The 17,057-nt window shown below is 41.7% G+C and overlaps 1 protein-coding gene across 6 annotated transcripts; it reads right to left on the bottom strand.

Moving 5' to 3' along the window:
* Window positions 1-137: 137 nt before the first annotated feature.
* thrap3b (thyroid hormone receptor associated protein 3b) lies at window positions 138-16,977 on the bottom strand. 6 transcript variants are annotated; one of them, XM_077549182.1, is made up of 13 exons: window positions 16,904-16,977; window positions 16,766-16,812; window positions 12,577-12,719; window positions 6,027-6,755; window positions 4,887-5,501; window positions 4,147-4,310; window positions 3,898-4,006; window positions 3,730-3,805; window positions 2,957-3,120; window positions 2,668-2,893; window positions 2,159-2,317; window positions 1,696-1,725; window positions 138-1,311 (listed from the first exon to the last, which is right to left on the bottom strand). In XM_077549182.1, the coding sequence occupies exons 3-13, from the start codon at window positions 12,690-12,692 to the stop codon at window positions 1,090-1,092; spliced, it is 2,610 nt and encodes an 869-aa protein (XP_077405308.1). In that variant the 5' UTR covers window positions 12,693-12,719; window positions 16,766-16,812; window positions 16,904-16,977; the 3' UTR covers window positions 138-1,089. The 6 variants fall into 6 exon arrangements, with proteins under 6 accessions (XP_077405308.1, XP_077405307.1, XP_077405306.1 ...); XM_077549181.1 differs by having other exon boundaries at window positions 16,766-16,951; XM_077549180.1 differs by lacking the exons at window positions 16,766-16,812; window positions 16,904-16,977 and adding an exon at window positions 14,965-15,334.
* Window positions 16,978-17,057: the final 80 nt, after the last annotated feature.

Below are 17,057 nucleotides of genomic sequence, written 5' to 3'. Positions count from 1 at the left end.
AATCAAAAAAAAAAAAGATTTTTTTTTTTACAGTTGTAATACAGCTTTTATATTAGATCTAATAAGCAGTTTTACCTATTGTGAGGTAAATAATTCCGTTTTCTCATCTTGCTCCCAAACAAGACTCTCACAACTCATTTCCTAAATCAAAGAAAAGGACATTTATTGAAAATTAAAAGACAAACTTGACAGCTCTTCAACAATATAAAAGTTGTCAGCTTCATATTATTCAGAAAACAAAATGAACCGCAGTCCCACAGTTGTGTTGCGTACATGCAATATGGACAATCAATGGATTAAAAATTTCATGTTTTGTCAATGTTTGGGGTACTCTTCTTTATAACGTCAGCTTTTATGAAAAGTTTGATTAAACTGACACATGAGGGGGGGAAAAAAATTCCACTTGCTCACCCCCAAGTATTACAGCAATTTAGTTTGTACCTGTGTACATTATTTTGTAACTTCGCCTGTCAATAAAAGCTAAAAAACATAAAAATGTATCCACTTTGCCAAAAATGACCCAAGAAACATGTAAACCTACATAGCTAGTATACATATTTGTTTAAAGCAAAGCAGTTCTATTTTCAGGTGGACCTTTTACATGAAAATCATAGATAAAGCAGTGCTAAAAAAACACAAAAAAACTGCGTGAGGGGTTTGAATAGAAAAATCCAAATGGTGACAATGAGAACTATTGATTGGTCCCGTGGGGAGAAGCAGTAATCGGTTCATGCAGTTTTAACATCAAGACGTCACCAGGGTCCAAAAATGATAAGCATACGAGAAAACGAGCCTCCCTCCGCTTCAAAACGCAAAAACACGTATATGAAACCGTTTGTTTTTTTTATCATCTAAGGCACAAATATTTTTGTATTTTTTTCTGACATTTATTCAACGATGATGCCTCAGTATTCAACAATCAACCATGCATTCATCGAACACATGACCTAAAAATATTAAACCAACTTCTTCACTTGAGCTATAATGAGAATTAAATGAGCAGAGGATAGATAAGGGAGAAAAAAATTACTATTATTTTTTTTTCCTTTTTTTACAAGTGCACCAACATGTGGACACGCTGACAGCCGTTTAGGATTTCAGGCCTTCGTCAGTATTCTTGCCATCTTTAACCTCCGCCTCGATGTTGTCGTCGCCCATCTCGGGCTGCTCCGCGTTCTGGAACATGTCGTGGGCCCACTTGGGGCTGCTGCCTCCCTTGCGGTACATGAAACGCCCCCGGCGGGGGGCAAAGGACGCCCGGCCCCGCCCGCGGTTGTCCACCCAGGTTTTCTCGCCATCGCGGTCATCGTGCTGAAAAAGAAATGAAATTAAACTTTGAAATGAGATCAAGCTAGGGTGGAAAACGTCTAATTGGCAGTTGATCACTTGACAGTGTGATGTGAAATGTGAAATTTAAGCCCCTTGCATTTTGTTGCTTTGAATAATTGCACACATTCAAACGGTGTAGAAGCATCTTTCCTCTCCCGTTATATTTTATACATATATGCATCTTATTTTGTCGATTTTGATTTTCACAAGACAAACCTTGGACCTCAATTATTGCATTTCTTATCGTTTACCACAATAAAAATCCTTGAAACTTGAAATAGAACTTCAAAGAGCAACCAGAATATAAATTAGTAACAAAGTAAAGTAAAACTACACTAACAGCAATAAAAAAACAAAAACAAATACCAGCTTTTCCTGCTGCGCGCGTGTCGGCCTCTTAGGAGCAGTGTGGTGCCGTGCATGCAAGGAGTACACACAATGAGATTAAGAAGCGTAAAAGAACAAAGTTGTGATTGATCCCTATTGTTCGGGCTCCTTTCTCGCATACAATATGTGAAAGAACATCACTTTCCAGAAGTCGATGCCAATTCCCCGTTAGCATGCCAATGGGATTTTACATAGACTTTAGCTTTAGCACTAACAAGGTTTTTCAAATGAAGCTTGCCTGATAAATATACAATGCGTGTAATACTATTTGTGTGTTTAATTTGACAGTAAACTCAAACTGAGGTGTCGAGCAAAAGGGCATTCAGGGTACTTTCAGACACCGCGCTGTTATGATCGCGAGAAGCCAAAATTGAAATCAAATTTCCTAGTGCTAAGAAGCCATTAACGTGCCACGTCCAGAGGCAACTTCATTGTGACTCACCAAGTAATACTTCCTGCTCTTGGGTGTGTACTCAGGATCCCATTCCTCCTCTGGGGGGCGCCCTTGAGGATTAATGTTGGCAGGGTTGCCATTGCTGTTGTTGTTGTTGTTGCCTGGGTAATTGCCCCTGTTCCATCCTCGCCCTCTCATTCTGGGGAACTGAAAAGGGAAGAAGCAAGTTGGATTGCAAGCAGATGTTAATGGGCTTGTTCCACTTTCACTCACAGTAGAAGTGAGCAGATCAGCTATGAAAAAAGCAAAACGGCAATCAGACCACTGAAGTGAGGCCACTGATTTGCACTACGTTACCTTGGTAAATATCATGAGGTGCAAGGACTAAGTAAGATAGAGTCATCATTATCATCCACATAATGTTCCTTAGCATTACCAAGTAGGAACAGAGCAGAGAAGTGCAGTCGACTGTGACTCCATAAGGATAGAAAATTACAAGATGAGACGTCAGTACCTGAGTGACAAGCAAGCGCAGAACAAACGAGCCAATCACTTACGAATCCGCGGCCTCGGCCTCTTTCCATGTGCTGGCCCTCAAAATCCCGTGGGTGGCCGCTGTAGTCCCGCGGAGGGTAGCGTGTGTGGGGGAAGCCCTCCTCAAAATGGTCCGGCCCGTCTCCCATGTACTCCTTGCGGAAAGGCGGCTGCGCGGCCGGGAACGGGGACGGAGAGGACGAGGACGAAGACGAGGATGGCGAGCGATCGCGCTTCTTCTTTCCTTTCCTGTCGACACAAGCGAGGTGAGAACTTACGAAGCCAAAACGTGGCGTGATTTTGTCCACTCACTTGGATTTCTTGTGGTGCTTCCCAGATTTCTCAGAGGATCTCTCTTGGGAGCCTCCGGGGCTCCGGCCTGCCTCGCGCCTGTAGTCCTTGCCGGCAAACCTCTTACGCCTTTCAATGTCCAGGCGAAGGTCCATCGTGTCCCCTTTGAACTTTTTGCTTGAATCCTGCAGCGGAAAGCATTTCAGTGTGAGTAAAGAAGCAGCTGACGCCACCTAGAGGTAGTTATGAAACATGAATCAAGGCCTGAATGCCGGTAATTCATTTGTCAAGCCAAGATTTCACATAAATGCACTTCCAGTTGACTCCGCCTAGTGGTCAAGACCAAGTACTGTATGTGTACTCACAGTTACAGGCTCTAGTCTGTCACAGTTCAGTATAAAAACAAGAAGTACTGATGGAAACCAGCAGCATGCATGTATCACAAGCTGAATCATTTAGCATTACAGTATTTATTTTTTTAGCTTCATTTGTTTTCTTTTCACAGAAAGATACTTACAAGGTTAAGGCATTGATAAGCGTCCCATGACAGGCTTGGACTCAGGATCATAACTCACTTCCTTTTTAGCCTTTGCTCGGGGTTGGTACATACCCCCCAATCAATAACCATATCTCATAGGCCGCAGGCTTGCTTGGCACTTACAAAACACAATTGGGCTCTTTTGATTTAGAAAAATGCATCCTTTGAAAGAAAAGCACAAAGCTGAACACTGCCATTTTGGGTCGTCTCAAATTGGGCTGTGGGAAACGGGTCAAGTTTCTAAACGACAGGTCACCTTGAAACTTGCCTCGTCCATATCCTCAAACAGGTGAGAGTGCCTCTTAAAGGCACTGGGGGAAACATCAATTCTCCTGAAAGGGAACAGAGAAGCTCATTTAAAAAAAAAAAAAGAGGAAGCACATCATTGTGTGAAATGTGTTGTGGTTCGAAATTTCAAACAAACCTGTGGATTTCTGGGCTCTTCCTTGGCTTCATTTCTACCTCTGCCGCTTTTCTTTGGTACATGGCGAAGCGCTCACTTAAAGTCATGTCTGAGGAGGTGAAGTGCTGAGCTGCAAAAGTAAGCAAAGCAAACAGACGTAGACAGTGAAAGAGGTACGAAGACACTTTCGGACAACGGCGGTCAGTCGCTACTAATGCATTCTATGGCTTTATGCCCAGCTCACTGGAGTGTGTGTTTGCAGCACTGTACCTTTGATGTAATGCACAATAGACACTATGTGTTGCGCAAACAGCTCGGCCGGGCTGCTGCGAAGCTGGGCGGACTGAATATTCTGGAAGATTGAGCGGAACTCCGAATCTTTCTTGGGATTCACCAGATCTCTTGCCGTGAGACGATTCTTGGATATGGAGGAGCTGAGCGAGGAGCGTGAAAGGACAATGAAGGCAAATATTCATTCATGGCTAGCTGACCACTTTTGTGAATATTTTGGTATTTTCATGGGACAACACCAAAGCTATGACATTGCTACAATGTTAAGTACAGCTAGCATTAACACGGCCATTAAAGTCTTCATCATTGGCAACAAAAGTGAGTAAACCCATAAGTGAAAATGTGCAGTTTTTTTTTAACCCTGTTCCATAATGTGCTCCCCTTTAAATGAGCACAGATTGGGCCTTGTTTCTCCCCCCCCTTTCCTCCATGTCTCCTTTATTCTTATCTGAACCTTGGGGCGCTAACTAGCGAACCGCCAGCCTTTCCATTCTGTTCTCTTCTATTGATCATAGGACCACTATATCAATCTATCATCTTTGCCCTCAGCTATTTTAACAAGGTAGTGGTCGCCTTGTTGGTGTGTTTTGAAGTTGATACGTTGGAAATTGCTGATTTTATATCTTCGTTGTTGTCCCATGAAAACAATATTTTTCCAGAAGCGTATTGACTTTTGCAAAATACCAAACAATACAAATAGTGGCTGTGACTGGGCATACCTTGGCATGTCCTCCAAAGAAGCAATCCTCTGTTCAAAGTCCTCTCTGGATGAGGCCAGCCGTGCGGGAGAATCGTCGCGAGGGAAGGCCCCAGGGAAGAGCGGCTTGTCCTTGCCTTTGGACGTCACGGCCGGGGACGGACTCCTTTTGTTCTTCTCTTTCTCCTTCTCCTTCTCTTTCTTCTCCTTTTTCTTAGCCTTCTCCTCTTTCTTGCTGTGCTTGCGGCTCTGATACATCTCCTCCACCATTTTATCCAAGGTCTCCGCATCCTCATCTTTGCGACTTTTCTCCTTGGGCAACGGGTAGGAGGTGGAATAGGTTGGCTCGTCGCCCCACTTCCCGTACATATCTCGAGGTGTGGGGTTGGATTTGCCCGCACCGTCCTCCTCGCCGTCCCTGTCTTTCAAGCCGTGAGACTTGAGGAACTCCTCCTCTTCTTCATCGAAGAACGGCATGGTCTTGTCCTCCTTGGGGTCATTAAAGGGAACGGAGATGCTGAAGATGTCTCCGGACTTGATGCCCTTCTCTTGCTCTCTCTCAGTGCTGCCCTTTTCGCTATCGTTACCATCCTCCTTTTCACCTGCCTGCTTTTTGCTTTTGTTTTCAGCCAAGAACCTAGCAAAAGACAAGCAGCCATTAAAAGAGAACGTTAAATTGCAGCTGACAGGAAAAAATATGCATCTGGAGCTGTCTAATTGGGCTAATTGTGCCAAAATGCCAACCCAAATCACCTGTCGGGATTGATGCACCATTATAAAGCACAACAGAAGTGAATGTGTGTGACTTGGAAACAAGCAAAAAAAGGCCATGTAGCAAAAGTGACAACGTGTGTGCTGGGGAAAACAAAAGGCCTTCCCTGCTGCAAATAGTACAGACGATGAGACAGTATGTATACTCACGTAATGCGCTTCTTTTCTAAGTACGTGGGATTTCAATAAAGTTCCTCTCAGTGCACATCAAAGGACAATTGTCATACTTAAAATCAGGAGTCCTATTCCATTTTAAACTGACGATTCGTCCAATGATCTTTGGAAAAAGGCTAAAATATTTGAAAGAAAAATTACATGTTGCACAAGTTGCTGTGAAAATAAAGAAGGCAGGAATCCCATTGAGTTGGGAGAGACGATAAAACAGACATACTTTTTGAAGGCAGCAGAGATCACCATCTTTTCTCCAGATTTGGCATCCTCCTTGGAGAAGAAGCCGAAGCCGCCATAGGAGGTTGCGTGTGCCGACTTGGGGGTACCGTCGCCCGCCGCAGCTTCTTCCTTCTGAGCCGCCTCGGAGCCGCCTCGGCCTGTGTCGTAGTCGATCCATTTACCTCCTGACGCCTTCTCGATGACGTTGCCTTCCCCTGACGGCTTCTCCGCCTGACTCTCTACTTGCTTCTCCTTTGTAATCTTGGAGCTGGGTTTGCCCTTGTTGCGGGGACACGGGGTGGAGGAGCGCGACCTGGAGGAGCTGGAGGCCCTGGAACGCTGGGACTGCTCGGAGGACGAGCGGTCCGAGTGACGGGAGTGCGAGCGGCTGGGCGAGCGCTTGTTCGGCGTGTGGGAGCGTGAGCGCCCCCTCCGCGGGCTGTGGGAGCGGTTGTCCTGGTCACGCTTGCGGTCGTGCCAGCCTCCGCCTCCGCCGCCGCCGCCACCGCCGCCTTGCCAGTTGGACTTGTAGCCATAGCCGCCGCCTCCCCTGTTCTGATAGTGACCGCGAGGGTAATAGCCTCGATTTCTTCCGCGAAAGTGGAACGGCCTTCGGTAGCCACGGTTGTACCCGCGGTTGTTGTAGCCACGGTTGTTCTGATAGTCCCGGGAGGGATAATTTCGGTAGGACATAGGAGTGCGGGATCGAGAGCGGGAACGAGACCGAGAGCTGCAAGAGAAGAGGGAAACAATAAGTTGTCACAATGACGACTTTGTACTTGTGCAAAGCATCTCTGTGCAGGGATCTGCCATTATTTATCTCAGGGGCGGCCATTTTCACACTTGTTGTCGACTGAAAATGACATCACAGTTAGGGCTCAGGTAACAACCAATCACGGCTTAACAGTTTTAACTATGGCTGGGTATTGATTGAGATTTACAAAATGTATTCGATTCAATTCAGTTAAGGACTTCATGCAGTACCAATTTTACTTTTACATGGAAGACATTCTCAGAAGTACCAATGCTACAAATGAAAAAATATATATTAATACTTACATTTAAAATTGAATCCAATGCGGTTACATTAATCATGTGTTTTATTGAACATGACGTAATCAAAACAAAAAATAATAATTGAAATTGATTACAACCACTGTATTATGTAAATAAAGTGGCAAAAACACTGGGCTCCTCTTGGGGTACTCTGAATAAAAGAAAACACATTTGCATTTGGTAGCCATATTACAAGGGTTAAAGCAAAAAAAAATTAATTTGACTGAAAAAAACATAATGTTTAAATTGACTGCGGCCAATTAACACAAATTTTGCAGGGCAGGTGGGCGCACACTGATTCTTTTTAAATAATAATATTTAGGCATTATCAGGGATGAAAAATGTGACAAGCATACGACCGCTCTAGGAGGGTAATAGGGAATGCAAAAAAATACTTAATACATACTTAAAAACATCAACTTAATGCATTTTGAGAGATAAAAATCAAGCAGACTTAAAAGACAGTATCAATGTATAATAAAATATCTATCTATACATGGTCATGTTATGCTATATAAGCAGGGTTGGGAGGCTTACTTTTAATACAGTTTCTCGTTACTTGTTATAATTTTTTTTTAGTTATTAACGCAACGCGATTAAAACATCCTCTTTCCCCTCCTACAATCAAATTGGCTGCGCAGTGTGCGGAGGACTCGACATGTACCGTCCGCAATGCCACCCTGCACTCTAGGGACAGACAGTTCCGCCAACTTCTCCTAATATGGCTTCCTGCTTCTCCACGGAGAAGGTACACACAGCATGACATTTAAGACCTCACCCAGATATTAAACTTCAATACTTTTTCAAGAATTTTTAAGGTGGTATTAACTCTTTCACTGCCACTGACGTTTAAAGACGTCAAGTAAAAACCTACGCTTCACTGCCAATGACGTCAAAAGACGTCATCCAATGATTTTTTTTTTTTTGAAACGGGTAGAGGAAACCCTTCCGCATGTCTGATGAAAGTTTCAAGTCTGTCTGTTGTGCCTAATGACTATTTTTGGCCCCTAGAGAGCAGCGATGACTCTCTTTTGACAAGATCGGGTGGGCGTCAGTAGAGGCGGAGCTAGAGCGTCGAGCAGGAGATGAGAATGGAAGACAAAGGAAAAATGGCGGCCGGTCGCGAGGAGCTCACACCCGAGACGTTTTTTTTTTTCAAAGACCAAAAGCATCGCTGAAAAAGCACATTGTTGACGACGATGATCATCGATGATGAAGATGAGGGTGACTCCGTGGTTGGAAAGCATTGACGCGGCAGTAGAAGACGTTAGATGGAGCTAGATGGAGGAGGGAACGGGCAATGGCGAGCGTTTGCAAGCAGCTCTACACTTACAAGACGAAAGGCATCGACCAACGCTAAAATAGTGCATTGATGACGACGGTGATCATACTCGATGATGATGAAGGTGAATCCGAGCTTGACGGCGAAATTGGAACCGCTAACGCGGCGGCTATGACGGTGTCGTAACGCGGAGCGCAACCAAGCACGCACAGGCGAACGTTCGATCGGACGACGGAGAGTGCCCCGAGTCCAATGCATATTCATCGGAGGAGTGTGTACAGTCTGCTACTTGCTTTTTATTCCCCGGAAAAAAAGGCCGTCAAGAAAGTGTAACGTTTGCACGCAAAACGGACCAATGTGAAAGTGAAAGTAAACTGTTGTGCGAGTCCTGGCGTCTCCTTGCACGCAGGAGAGCGTTACAAAAGGAAAAACTGTATTTGAAACATCCACATAATTGTAAGTAGTACCACAGTTGCACACATTTGTAAATAGTTTGCAAAATTGTTTTGTCAAATTGTTACACTGTTGAATGGAAATAAACGTATTTTGCAATCAAAAAACACTTTTTCATTGTTGGTGAAAGCGTTTTACAGAAGTAAAGCACTATTTAGGTGTTTGTGGCATCATTCATGGACAAAAAGAAGTGTACAATTCACTAGAGTGCATGAAATAACATTGTTTCACAAAAAGCTCTTTTTCTCCGTTTTTTGTTTCAAAAGAGAGAATTTCGGTGAAAGTAACCATTTTCTATTGTTGATTACTGAAGAACGGAATAAGGTAGAAACAAACTTCTTTTTTTTCTGATGAAAGCTGAGAGTCCAATCTTTCATTTGGTAGTATGTGTGTTTCCATAGTCCAAACAACATTTTCTGTGGACCTTGAAAGATCACTCAAAATGCTTAAATCGGCTGGCACTGGCGACAACCCGTTTTTGAAAACGTCTGGCAGTGAAAGAGTTAATAAATTCAATGCATGAAAGCAATGTCAGTTTAGTGATGGGATCTTAGACAACGAACGTGCAGTCCCCAAGGGGACTTGTTTATGGGGTGCACTCGTCTCATTTTCAAAATGACGGAAATCCGTCCCCACGACGGAGAACTTTAACCCCTGCCTTATTAACTCATTGAATACCATGCATTTTCATTGGAGCAACCCCTCTTCAATACCAGCCGTTTTACTGGATTTTGACTGATTTTGCAAAGCCCACAGAATATTGTGTTCTTTTGCTGTATAAACGTACCAAATGAATGATTAGACAATCTTCTTTCATCAGAAAAAAAAGTATTTCTATCTTTTTCTGTTCTTAGAATATAGCTAAGTTTTGTCGAAATTCCAATTCCTACATTTCAAGCACAACTTGGATTTTTAACACTATTTTTTCTTTTGTGACAGCTCAAACATCTAAATAATGTTTTTGTGCAATAAATCAACATTCCAAAAAGTGCTTTTGATAACAAAATATTCTGCCGATCGCCTATTTTCTGCTTCCTCCCCACTGCTCTACGACACGCAGTGACAGAGGCCACTCCCAGTCCCAATCTACACGTCCTGTTTCTCTTCTTCTGCAACAAGATCCTTGTGTGATAGTGGATGATCTTATACGTGCTGCCACCTGCTGGCCGTTTAGTTTCACTAACATTGCAGTCAAGCATATTCCTTCAGTCAGAAACTGCGCCAGCCACTCCTGTACACTGCATTAAAAAAAAAAACCTTATGGTGCATTTATAAGTCGTGTTTCCGTGGCGACTATGACGCTTATGACGTATTGATACGTCATATGTATTGAGAGTAGGGGTGTGAATTGCCTAGTACCTGACGATTCGATTCATAGGTCACGATTCGATAAATCCTGATACGAATCTGTAAATTGATTGTTGCGATTTTTTTAAAAACTCAAATTTGTTAAATACTAATCAGTAAACGTGTACATGTACACTGTAAGATTTGTGTGAAAATGTATTTATTTATCTGGAAATTCAGGCTTATGACTGTGAGCCACTGCATTTAGCAAATAGGTTGCAGTCTGTTTCATGTTTGAACAGCACTAAAATAAAATATTAAGGCTTAATATTCCATTAATATAACATTCTTCCATGCTTAATGTGTGAATCCTAACCCCAAGTAAGACGTTTTATTGACTATATCCTATTAAAAAATGTATGTTTAAAAATCGATTCGGCCGCATATCGAGTTGATTCGGGAATTGCGTGTTGTAATATCGTGATATATTGCGGAATCGATTTTTTCTAACACCCTTAACTCTTTCACTGCCACTGACGTTTAAAGACGTCAAGTAAAAACCTACGGAGCGCTGCCAATGACATCTAAAGACGGCATCCAATTTTTTTATTTTTTTTTGAAAAGGGTGCGGGCAAGGCTTCCGGAGCTGTGGTGAAAGTTTCCAGCCGGTCTGTTGTGCCCAATGACTATTTTTGGCCCCTAGAGGGCAGCGATGACTCTCTTTTGACAAGATCGGGTGGGCGTCAGTAGAGGCGGAGCTAGAGCGTCGAGCAGGAGATCAGAATGGAAAACAAAGGAAAAATGGCGGCCGGTCGCGAGGAGCTCACGCCCGAGCCGTTTTTTTCAAAGACCAAAAGCATCGACCAACGCTAAAAGAGCACATTGTTGACGATGATCATCATCGATGATGAAGATGAGGGTGGTGACTCCGTGGTTGGAAAGCATTGACGCGGCAGTAGAAGACGTTAGATGGCGCTAGATGGAGGAGGGAACGGGCAATGGCGAGCGTTTGCAAGCAGCTCTACACTTACAAAACAAAAGGCATCGACCAACGCTAAAAGAGTACATTGATGACGACGATGATCATCATCGATGATGATGAAGGTGAATCCGAGTTTGACTGCGAAATTGGAACCGCTGACGCGGCGGCTATGACGGTGTCGTAACGCGGAGCACAACCGAGCACGCACAGGCTGACGTTCGATCGGACGACGGAGAGTGCCCCGAGTCCAATGCATATTCATCGGAGGAAGTGTGTACACAGTCTGCTACTTGCTTTTTATTCCCCGGAAAAAAAGGCCATCAAGAAAGTGTAACGTTTGCACGCGAAACGGACCAATGCGAAAGTGAAAGTAAACTGTTGTGCGAGTCCTGGCGTCTCCTTGCACGCAGGAGAGCGTTACAAAAAGAAAAACTGTATTTGAAACATCCACATAATTGTAAATAGTACCACAGTTGCACACATTTGTAAATAGTTTGTGAAATTGTTTTGTCAAATTGTTACACTGTTGAATGGAAATAAACGTATTTTGCAATCAAAAAACACTTTTTCATTGTCGGTGAAAGCGTTTTACAGAAGTAAAGCACTATTTAGGTGTTTGTGGCATCATTCATGGACAAAAAGAAGTGTACAATTCACTAGAGTGCATGAAATAACATCGTTTCACAAAAAGCTCTTTTTCTCCGTTTTTGTTTCAAAACAGAGAATTTCGGTGAAAGTAACCATTTTCTATTGTTGATTACTGAAGAACGGAATAAGGTAGAAACAAACTTTTTTTTCTGATGAAAGATGAGAGTCCAATCTTTCATTTGGTAGTATGTGTGTTTCCATAGTCTAAACACAACATTTTCTGTGGACCTTGAAAGATCACTCAAAATGCTTAAATGGGCTGGCACTGGCGACAACCCGTTTCTGAAAATGTCTGGCAGTGAAAGAGTTAATTGAGAGTGTTAAAAAGTATTGATTCATGGTTTTATGAATAAATATTGGGCTATGAAAAGGAATATCGAGTCGATATCGATATATTGTTTGTTTTGTTTTTTTAAACCCAGGCCTATTCACAACCAATCACAGCTACAGTTTTCTGAGTTTGGTCACATGACCAAGCCCTGAGCAACTGTGATGTCATTTTCAGGCAACAAAGTGGCAAAATGGCCGCCCACAGAGATGGATTAATAACGGTAGGATATTGCTGCTTTATTCATATTCCTGCAAAATTACATCAACGGGGCAGCCTTGTATCATAAACAGTTTCAACTAGGTTCAAACGCACACCACACAAGATATGTATCTATTATTCGCTTACGCAAGTGCTTGGGGTATGCTTAATTTGGTGGTTTGAATGTCAATTCTGTCATTTACATATGATTTAAGAAAGACAAAACATTTTTAAAAAAAGAGATGTAAATACCTCCAAAAGTGTTTGCGATGAGCAAATGAACAGTAGCAATGAATGAATGGGACTGGATATACCTGTAACGGCGTTTTCTGGATCTTGAGCGAGAGCGGCTTCTAGATTGAGACCTGGATACAGATCTAGACCTGGACTTGGATCTGGAGTTGGAGCGGGTTGGTGAGTATGGCGCCATCTTAGCCCTTATTTCAGATTAAATAGCCTCGAAAAAGAACAAAAAACAGATTCGTGTGTAAAGTGCTGCACTCAATATTTTCCTACCAAATGTGCAAAAGGGCAGTCAAACACTCAAGCTAGTGCGAAGGTTAAAATATTGAGCAACCAAAGTGCTTCAAAACAACACATCAAGAAGTGACTCATTTTTTAAATCAGGCCTGGACAGCAAACAGAGCTATTGACAGGCATATATGGGACAAATGTGACACTCGGTCACCTGTCTTTAAAAAAGAAGAAAAAATCCACTTTTAACGTTCACCACGAAGCACGCATGGCCTTCAACTGTCAGGAAAAACCTTGAATCAAAACCCGTGCGGCAATGACACAAACAGGCCAACAGGTTGGCCGGAGAAACGCTGCAGCAGCTGCAACAACATGCAAACATATGGACATTAGCCTGCAGAAGAATGAGACTGAGGGCCACTTCTGTGCACTCAATATGCGGAGAGCGTAGCACACAAGTGGTAATACTGGATACAATTTACAGCCTGTAATTTCATTTGTGGGTCACCAACAACCACAAAATTGCTCTGCTGATTATTGAGATGGCATTGTAGAGGTGCAAAAATGTCACCTGCCGTAAAATAAAATGTACATATTTATCACTTTGAAAATAGGTTTAATTTAAGTACAGTGGACACCCCCCCCCCCCAAAGATCAAACACAATCCATTTCAGGTTACTTGTCCACCTCTCATTTTGTCATATTTCAAAAAGTACAATGTAACTGGAAACCACTTCAACATACACACAAATCATATAAATAATTGCTTAAAATAGTGTAAATATTTCATTGTAGAGGTGTAAATGTTAATCGATTAACTGACAAGTAATCAATTCTCACCAACCATTTACATAATCCTTCATCAAAGGAATTTTGAAAAGGCTCTAGAGTATTTAGAATAGTCCTAATTTTACGTATTGCATGTTTGAAAGCAGGTCCATTGTTAATGCTCATTTGTTAAAAAAAATAAAAAAAAGTCTCATAAATCATATCATACTCATAACAACCCTCCCTCAATTTACCCTAAGGTAAATATTGTTTAACGAATTAAACTAAATAATAATACAACTAATTAGTTAATTAAAAATGCTTGAGAATACTTTTGTTAATACTCCGTAAACCGTACATGCAGTAAATAAGTTATAAGATATATCGCTCCATTTTATGTCCGTATCTGATCCCGTTGTTTGTGTACTATTTCCTTAAATCTACATGTTTTATCTGTATGTGTGGCATTGGTGGTGATTGTTGAACCTTTAATTCCTTAATGGCGTATACAGTGATAACATTTGCATTTTGTTGCAGATTTCCTTTGGCATGGCTGACAAAACTACCCTTTACACCCGATGCGGTTTCATGTCCAAACACAACAAACGGTCGCTAGGGGCTTCACACTGGTTGCCATGACACTTCACACTATTGCCCCGAAACCGGTTTAAAAGCCCCCGGGCCTTATCTCTTACATACCCAAGGCTGACTTTTAGAAGACATTGCTGCATAGTAGATGAAATAGTTGAGTGGCCATTTTAGGCAGTGGAAAAAGGCCAACAAGCACGCGCACACACAAACAGACTGCTTTGTTTTTCATGCACGCTACGGTTGCCAGTGTGGTTTCTTCCATTCAATATAAGCCCTTCATATATAATGTATGTCATTGAATAGAATGATTAAGGCGAGGCTTTCACGGATGTAACCAAACACCAACTCTCCATTCTGCATTACAAGAAAAGGAAGCGAATGTTCTAAATACACAATTCCCACCATGAGGCCCTTCGACAGCCTTGCATCTTGAATTACTTGATATCCGTTTACCAAACAGGCTTCAATACAGGCCACGCTATTTTCTTCATGCTAACAACACATCAAGTAGCTCTTAATGAGAATCTGATCACAGTACGCACACACACGCAGTAAAAAATGGACGTATTACACGTTTAACATCAATTGATCCCTGCTTTATTTGTCATATGGTAACACGTGGTGCAAAACCTATTACAAATAATAGGTACCGTTTCATACTAGATGTGTATGGGAAAAGATAGCTGACATCTTGACAAAATAATGCAGATTTCTAATTTCTATATTCGATGTTTAAAGTCAATCGCTCCCGACTGCAACGTTACGTGCTTCCATTACAGACTCACAAACGTCGACTACAAAACGTTCAAAAACCTTAGTTAGCTTCAATGTTACGAACACATTCGATAAATACAAATTGTGTAATTTACCTGTGTCGATTTTGATAATCTTGATGCGTCCGTGCGTAGAAATAAACCTTTTAGGCCGCGCTTCGTCCGAGCTCGGCTTCCTGTATTTTTCCGTGCCGAATTTTTAGCAATGAAGCTAACCAGCTCGACGCTAGCAGCAGCTACGCGACGAAGCACGTATATTAAGCGACTCCTCCACGACCTAAATAGAAGATGGGACTGTCGAGCAAATCCAAGTTAGATACATATATAACATAAAAGCATGTTTCTTTTTCCAAATGCAGTTTGTATGTGGCTTCGAGGATCCGAGCGTTCTCAGCAACTAACCGTCGACAGATTAGCTCGTCGTGGACGCTGCCGAATCGATCGAGATCTCGCGAGATGTCAGTGACAAAGCAACGCAGGGTGACGAATGCCCCAGTTGGAAAACAAAAGTACTGTAGAATACATTTAAAAATATATAATATACTAATGAGTCGTTAATTTTTGATTGTATTATTTATACTTAAAACAATTATTAAACGATTTTATGAACACATAGAAATTATTTTTGTTTTAATAAATTAAGTGACTAATTATTTGATTTTGTATAATACATAACGTAATTAAAATTTTAACTGTATATACAAAATTATTCATTTTACATGTTTTATTTTATTTTACGATTTACTGTCAATCATCCAATCAATGCCCATCTACTATACACATGAGAATGCATCGTAGGTTATTTGAGCCAACATAGCAAAAGGCTGCTACCACTACTGTTTAAATGTTCTAAATACTTAATAATTGCGACATTGCCGCTTTACTTCATGTCCACTGAACAGGGGCTGTTTGTTTAGCAGTGACGTCTAACAGTGTGGACTATTTTTACCAGCTTAGGCCTTTGAGACAGATCACCCGTGATCACCACTCGGGTGCCATGAACTCGCCCTTCACCGCCAAGTAGCGTTCAGTCTCATTTGACTGCTTTGCAAAAAGCAAGATGTGCCTTTTTTGTTAACTTCATGCCAAGAGAAGCAAGCACGTCTTATTAACGCTTATTTTCTTTAATGCGCAGGTGTTTGACACTTGAACGCACCATGGTTATTATTAACAGTGATAAGCTCTCTTTTGGCTCCATTGCCATACCGTATGTCTCCTTGTCTGTCACTCACTATTACGGGCTGTTTATTGTGTCACTCAGAGGTGTCGACTTTGACTGAGGAGGTCAAGTCTGTTCAAATAAAATGACTAAATTCTAAACCCAGTTGAAGTAATGAGTACAGCAATGTAAAACGGATGATCAGAAAACAGCAGTTCACATGATAAACAGATCAGATAGCATCATAAGGAAGGAGCTTTTTTTTGCAGACTAATTTTTTTTTTAATAATGACACGTTGGCCCCTAATTTTAGGGGCACACACTAAACTAACTTGCAAAGTAAATACTCATCCAAACAATTTTTACAATATCACTCGTAATAAATTAGCTGAATTATGATAGCAACAAAAAATATTCAAGAATAAAACCTGCCAATTTAGTGGTTGCACTGGTGTGAGTAGATGGAAATTCTAGTTGTGCTGTCTTAAATTTAAGGGGCAAAATGCCACCATTTAGGGAAAGTCTGGAGCTCTGCAATGGATTGGGCAGTAGGTGTCTATCAAGTAATGTACAGTATACATACAGTATTGGCATACTCTTCTCCTTTCTATTTGCCATTTTGTAATTTAAGGCTTACAATCTACAGAATTGATTATTATTTTTATTTGCATCAGGGACAGTACATAATACACATTTCAGATAATTTGCGAGTGGCTGGCGGCCATTTTATGTACATACCTTTTATGGTCGACGTGATTTCACCACTCTGCAATGTGAAGCTAGGGCTAGACAAACCAAGTTAAAGGTCATCTCTGCACAATGTCACGAGATTGGATTGAAAAATGAGCAAAAATAAATAAATAGGATTTGAGATACCTTATCTGGCTTAAAAACATCTCTCAGTATGGCAGCAGAGTGAACCAGTCGCTAGGCTAGGACATCTGCCTCACAGTTTTGAGTTTCTGGGTTTAGATCGCCTTTCCAGACTCCATTTTAGGTCAATGCTTCCATCTACTGGAATAAAAAGGTA

This window comes from Vanacampus margaritifer, chromosome 17 (genome assembly GCF_051991255.1).
Source record: "Vanacampus margaritifer isolate UIUO_Vmar chromosome 17, RoL_Vmar_1.0, whole genome shotgun sequence".
In the NCBI taxonomy this organism is placed as follows: Eukaryota; Metazoa; Chordata; class Actinopteri; order Syngnathiformes; family Syngnathidae; genus Vanacampus; species Vanacampus margaritifer.
This window is presented reverse-complemented; position numbering and strand designations above follow the sequence as displayed.

Excerpts from the sequence above, each read along its gene's own strand:
- thrap3b (XM_077549182.1), bottom strand. The coding sequence starts at position 12,692 with ATGGCGCCATACTCACCAACCCGCTCCAACTCCAGATCCAAGTCCAGG. Across the intron at positions 1,726-2,158 it reads AGAGCAGGAAGTATTACTTG|AGGCCGACACGCGCGCAGCA; the intron begins GTGAGTCACAAT and ends ACTGCTCCTAAG. Across the intron at positions 1,312-1,695 it reads GCGCGCAGCAGGAAAAGCTG|CACGATGACCGCGATGGCGA; the intron begins GTATTTGTTTTT and ends TTTCTTTTTCAG.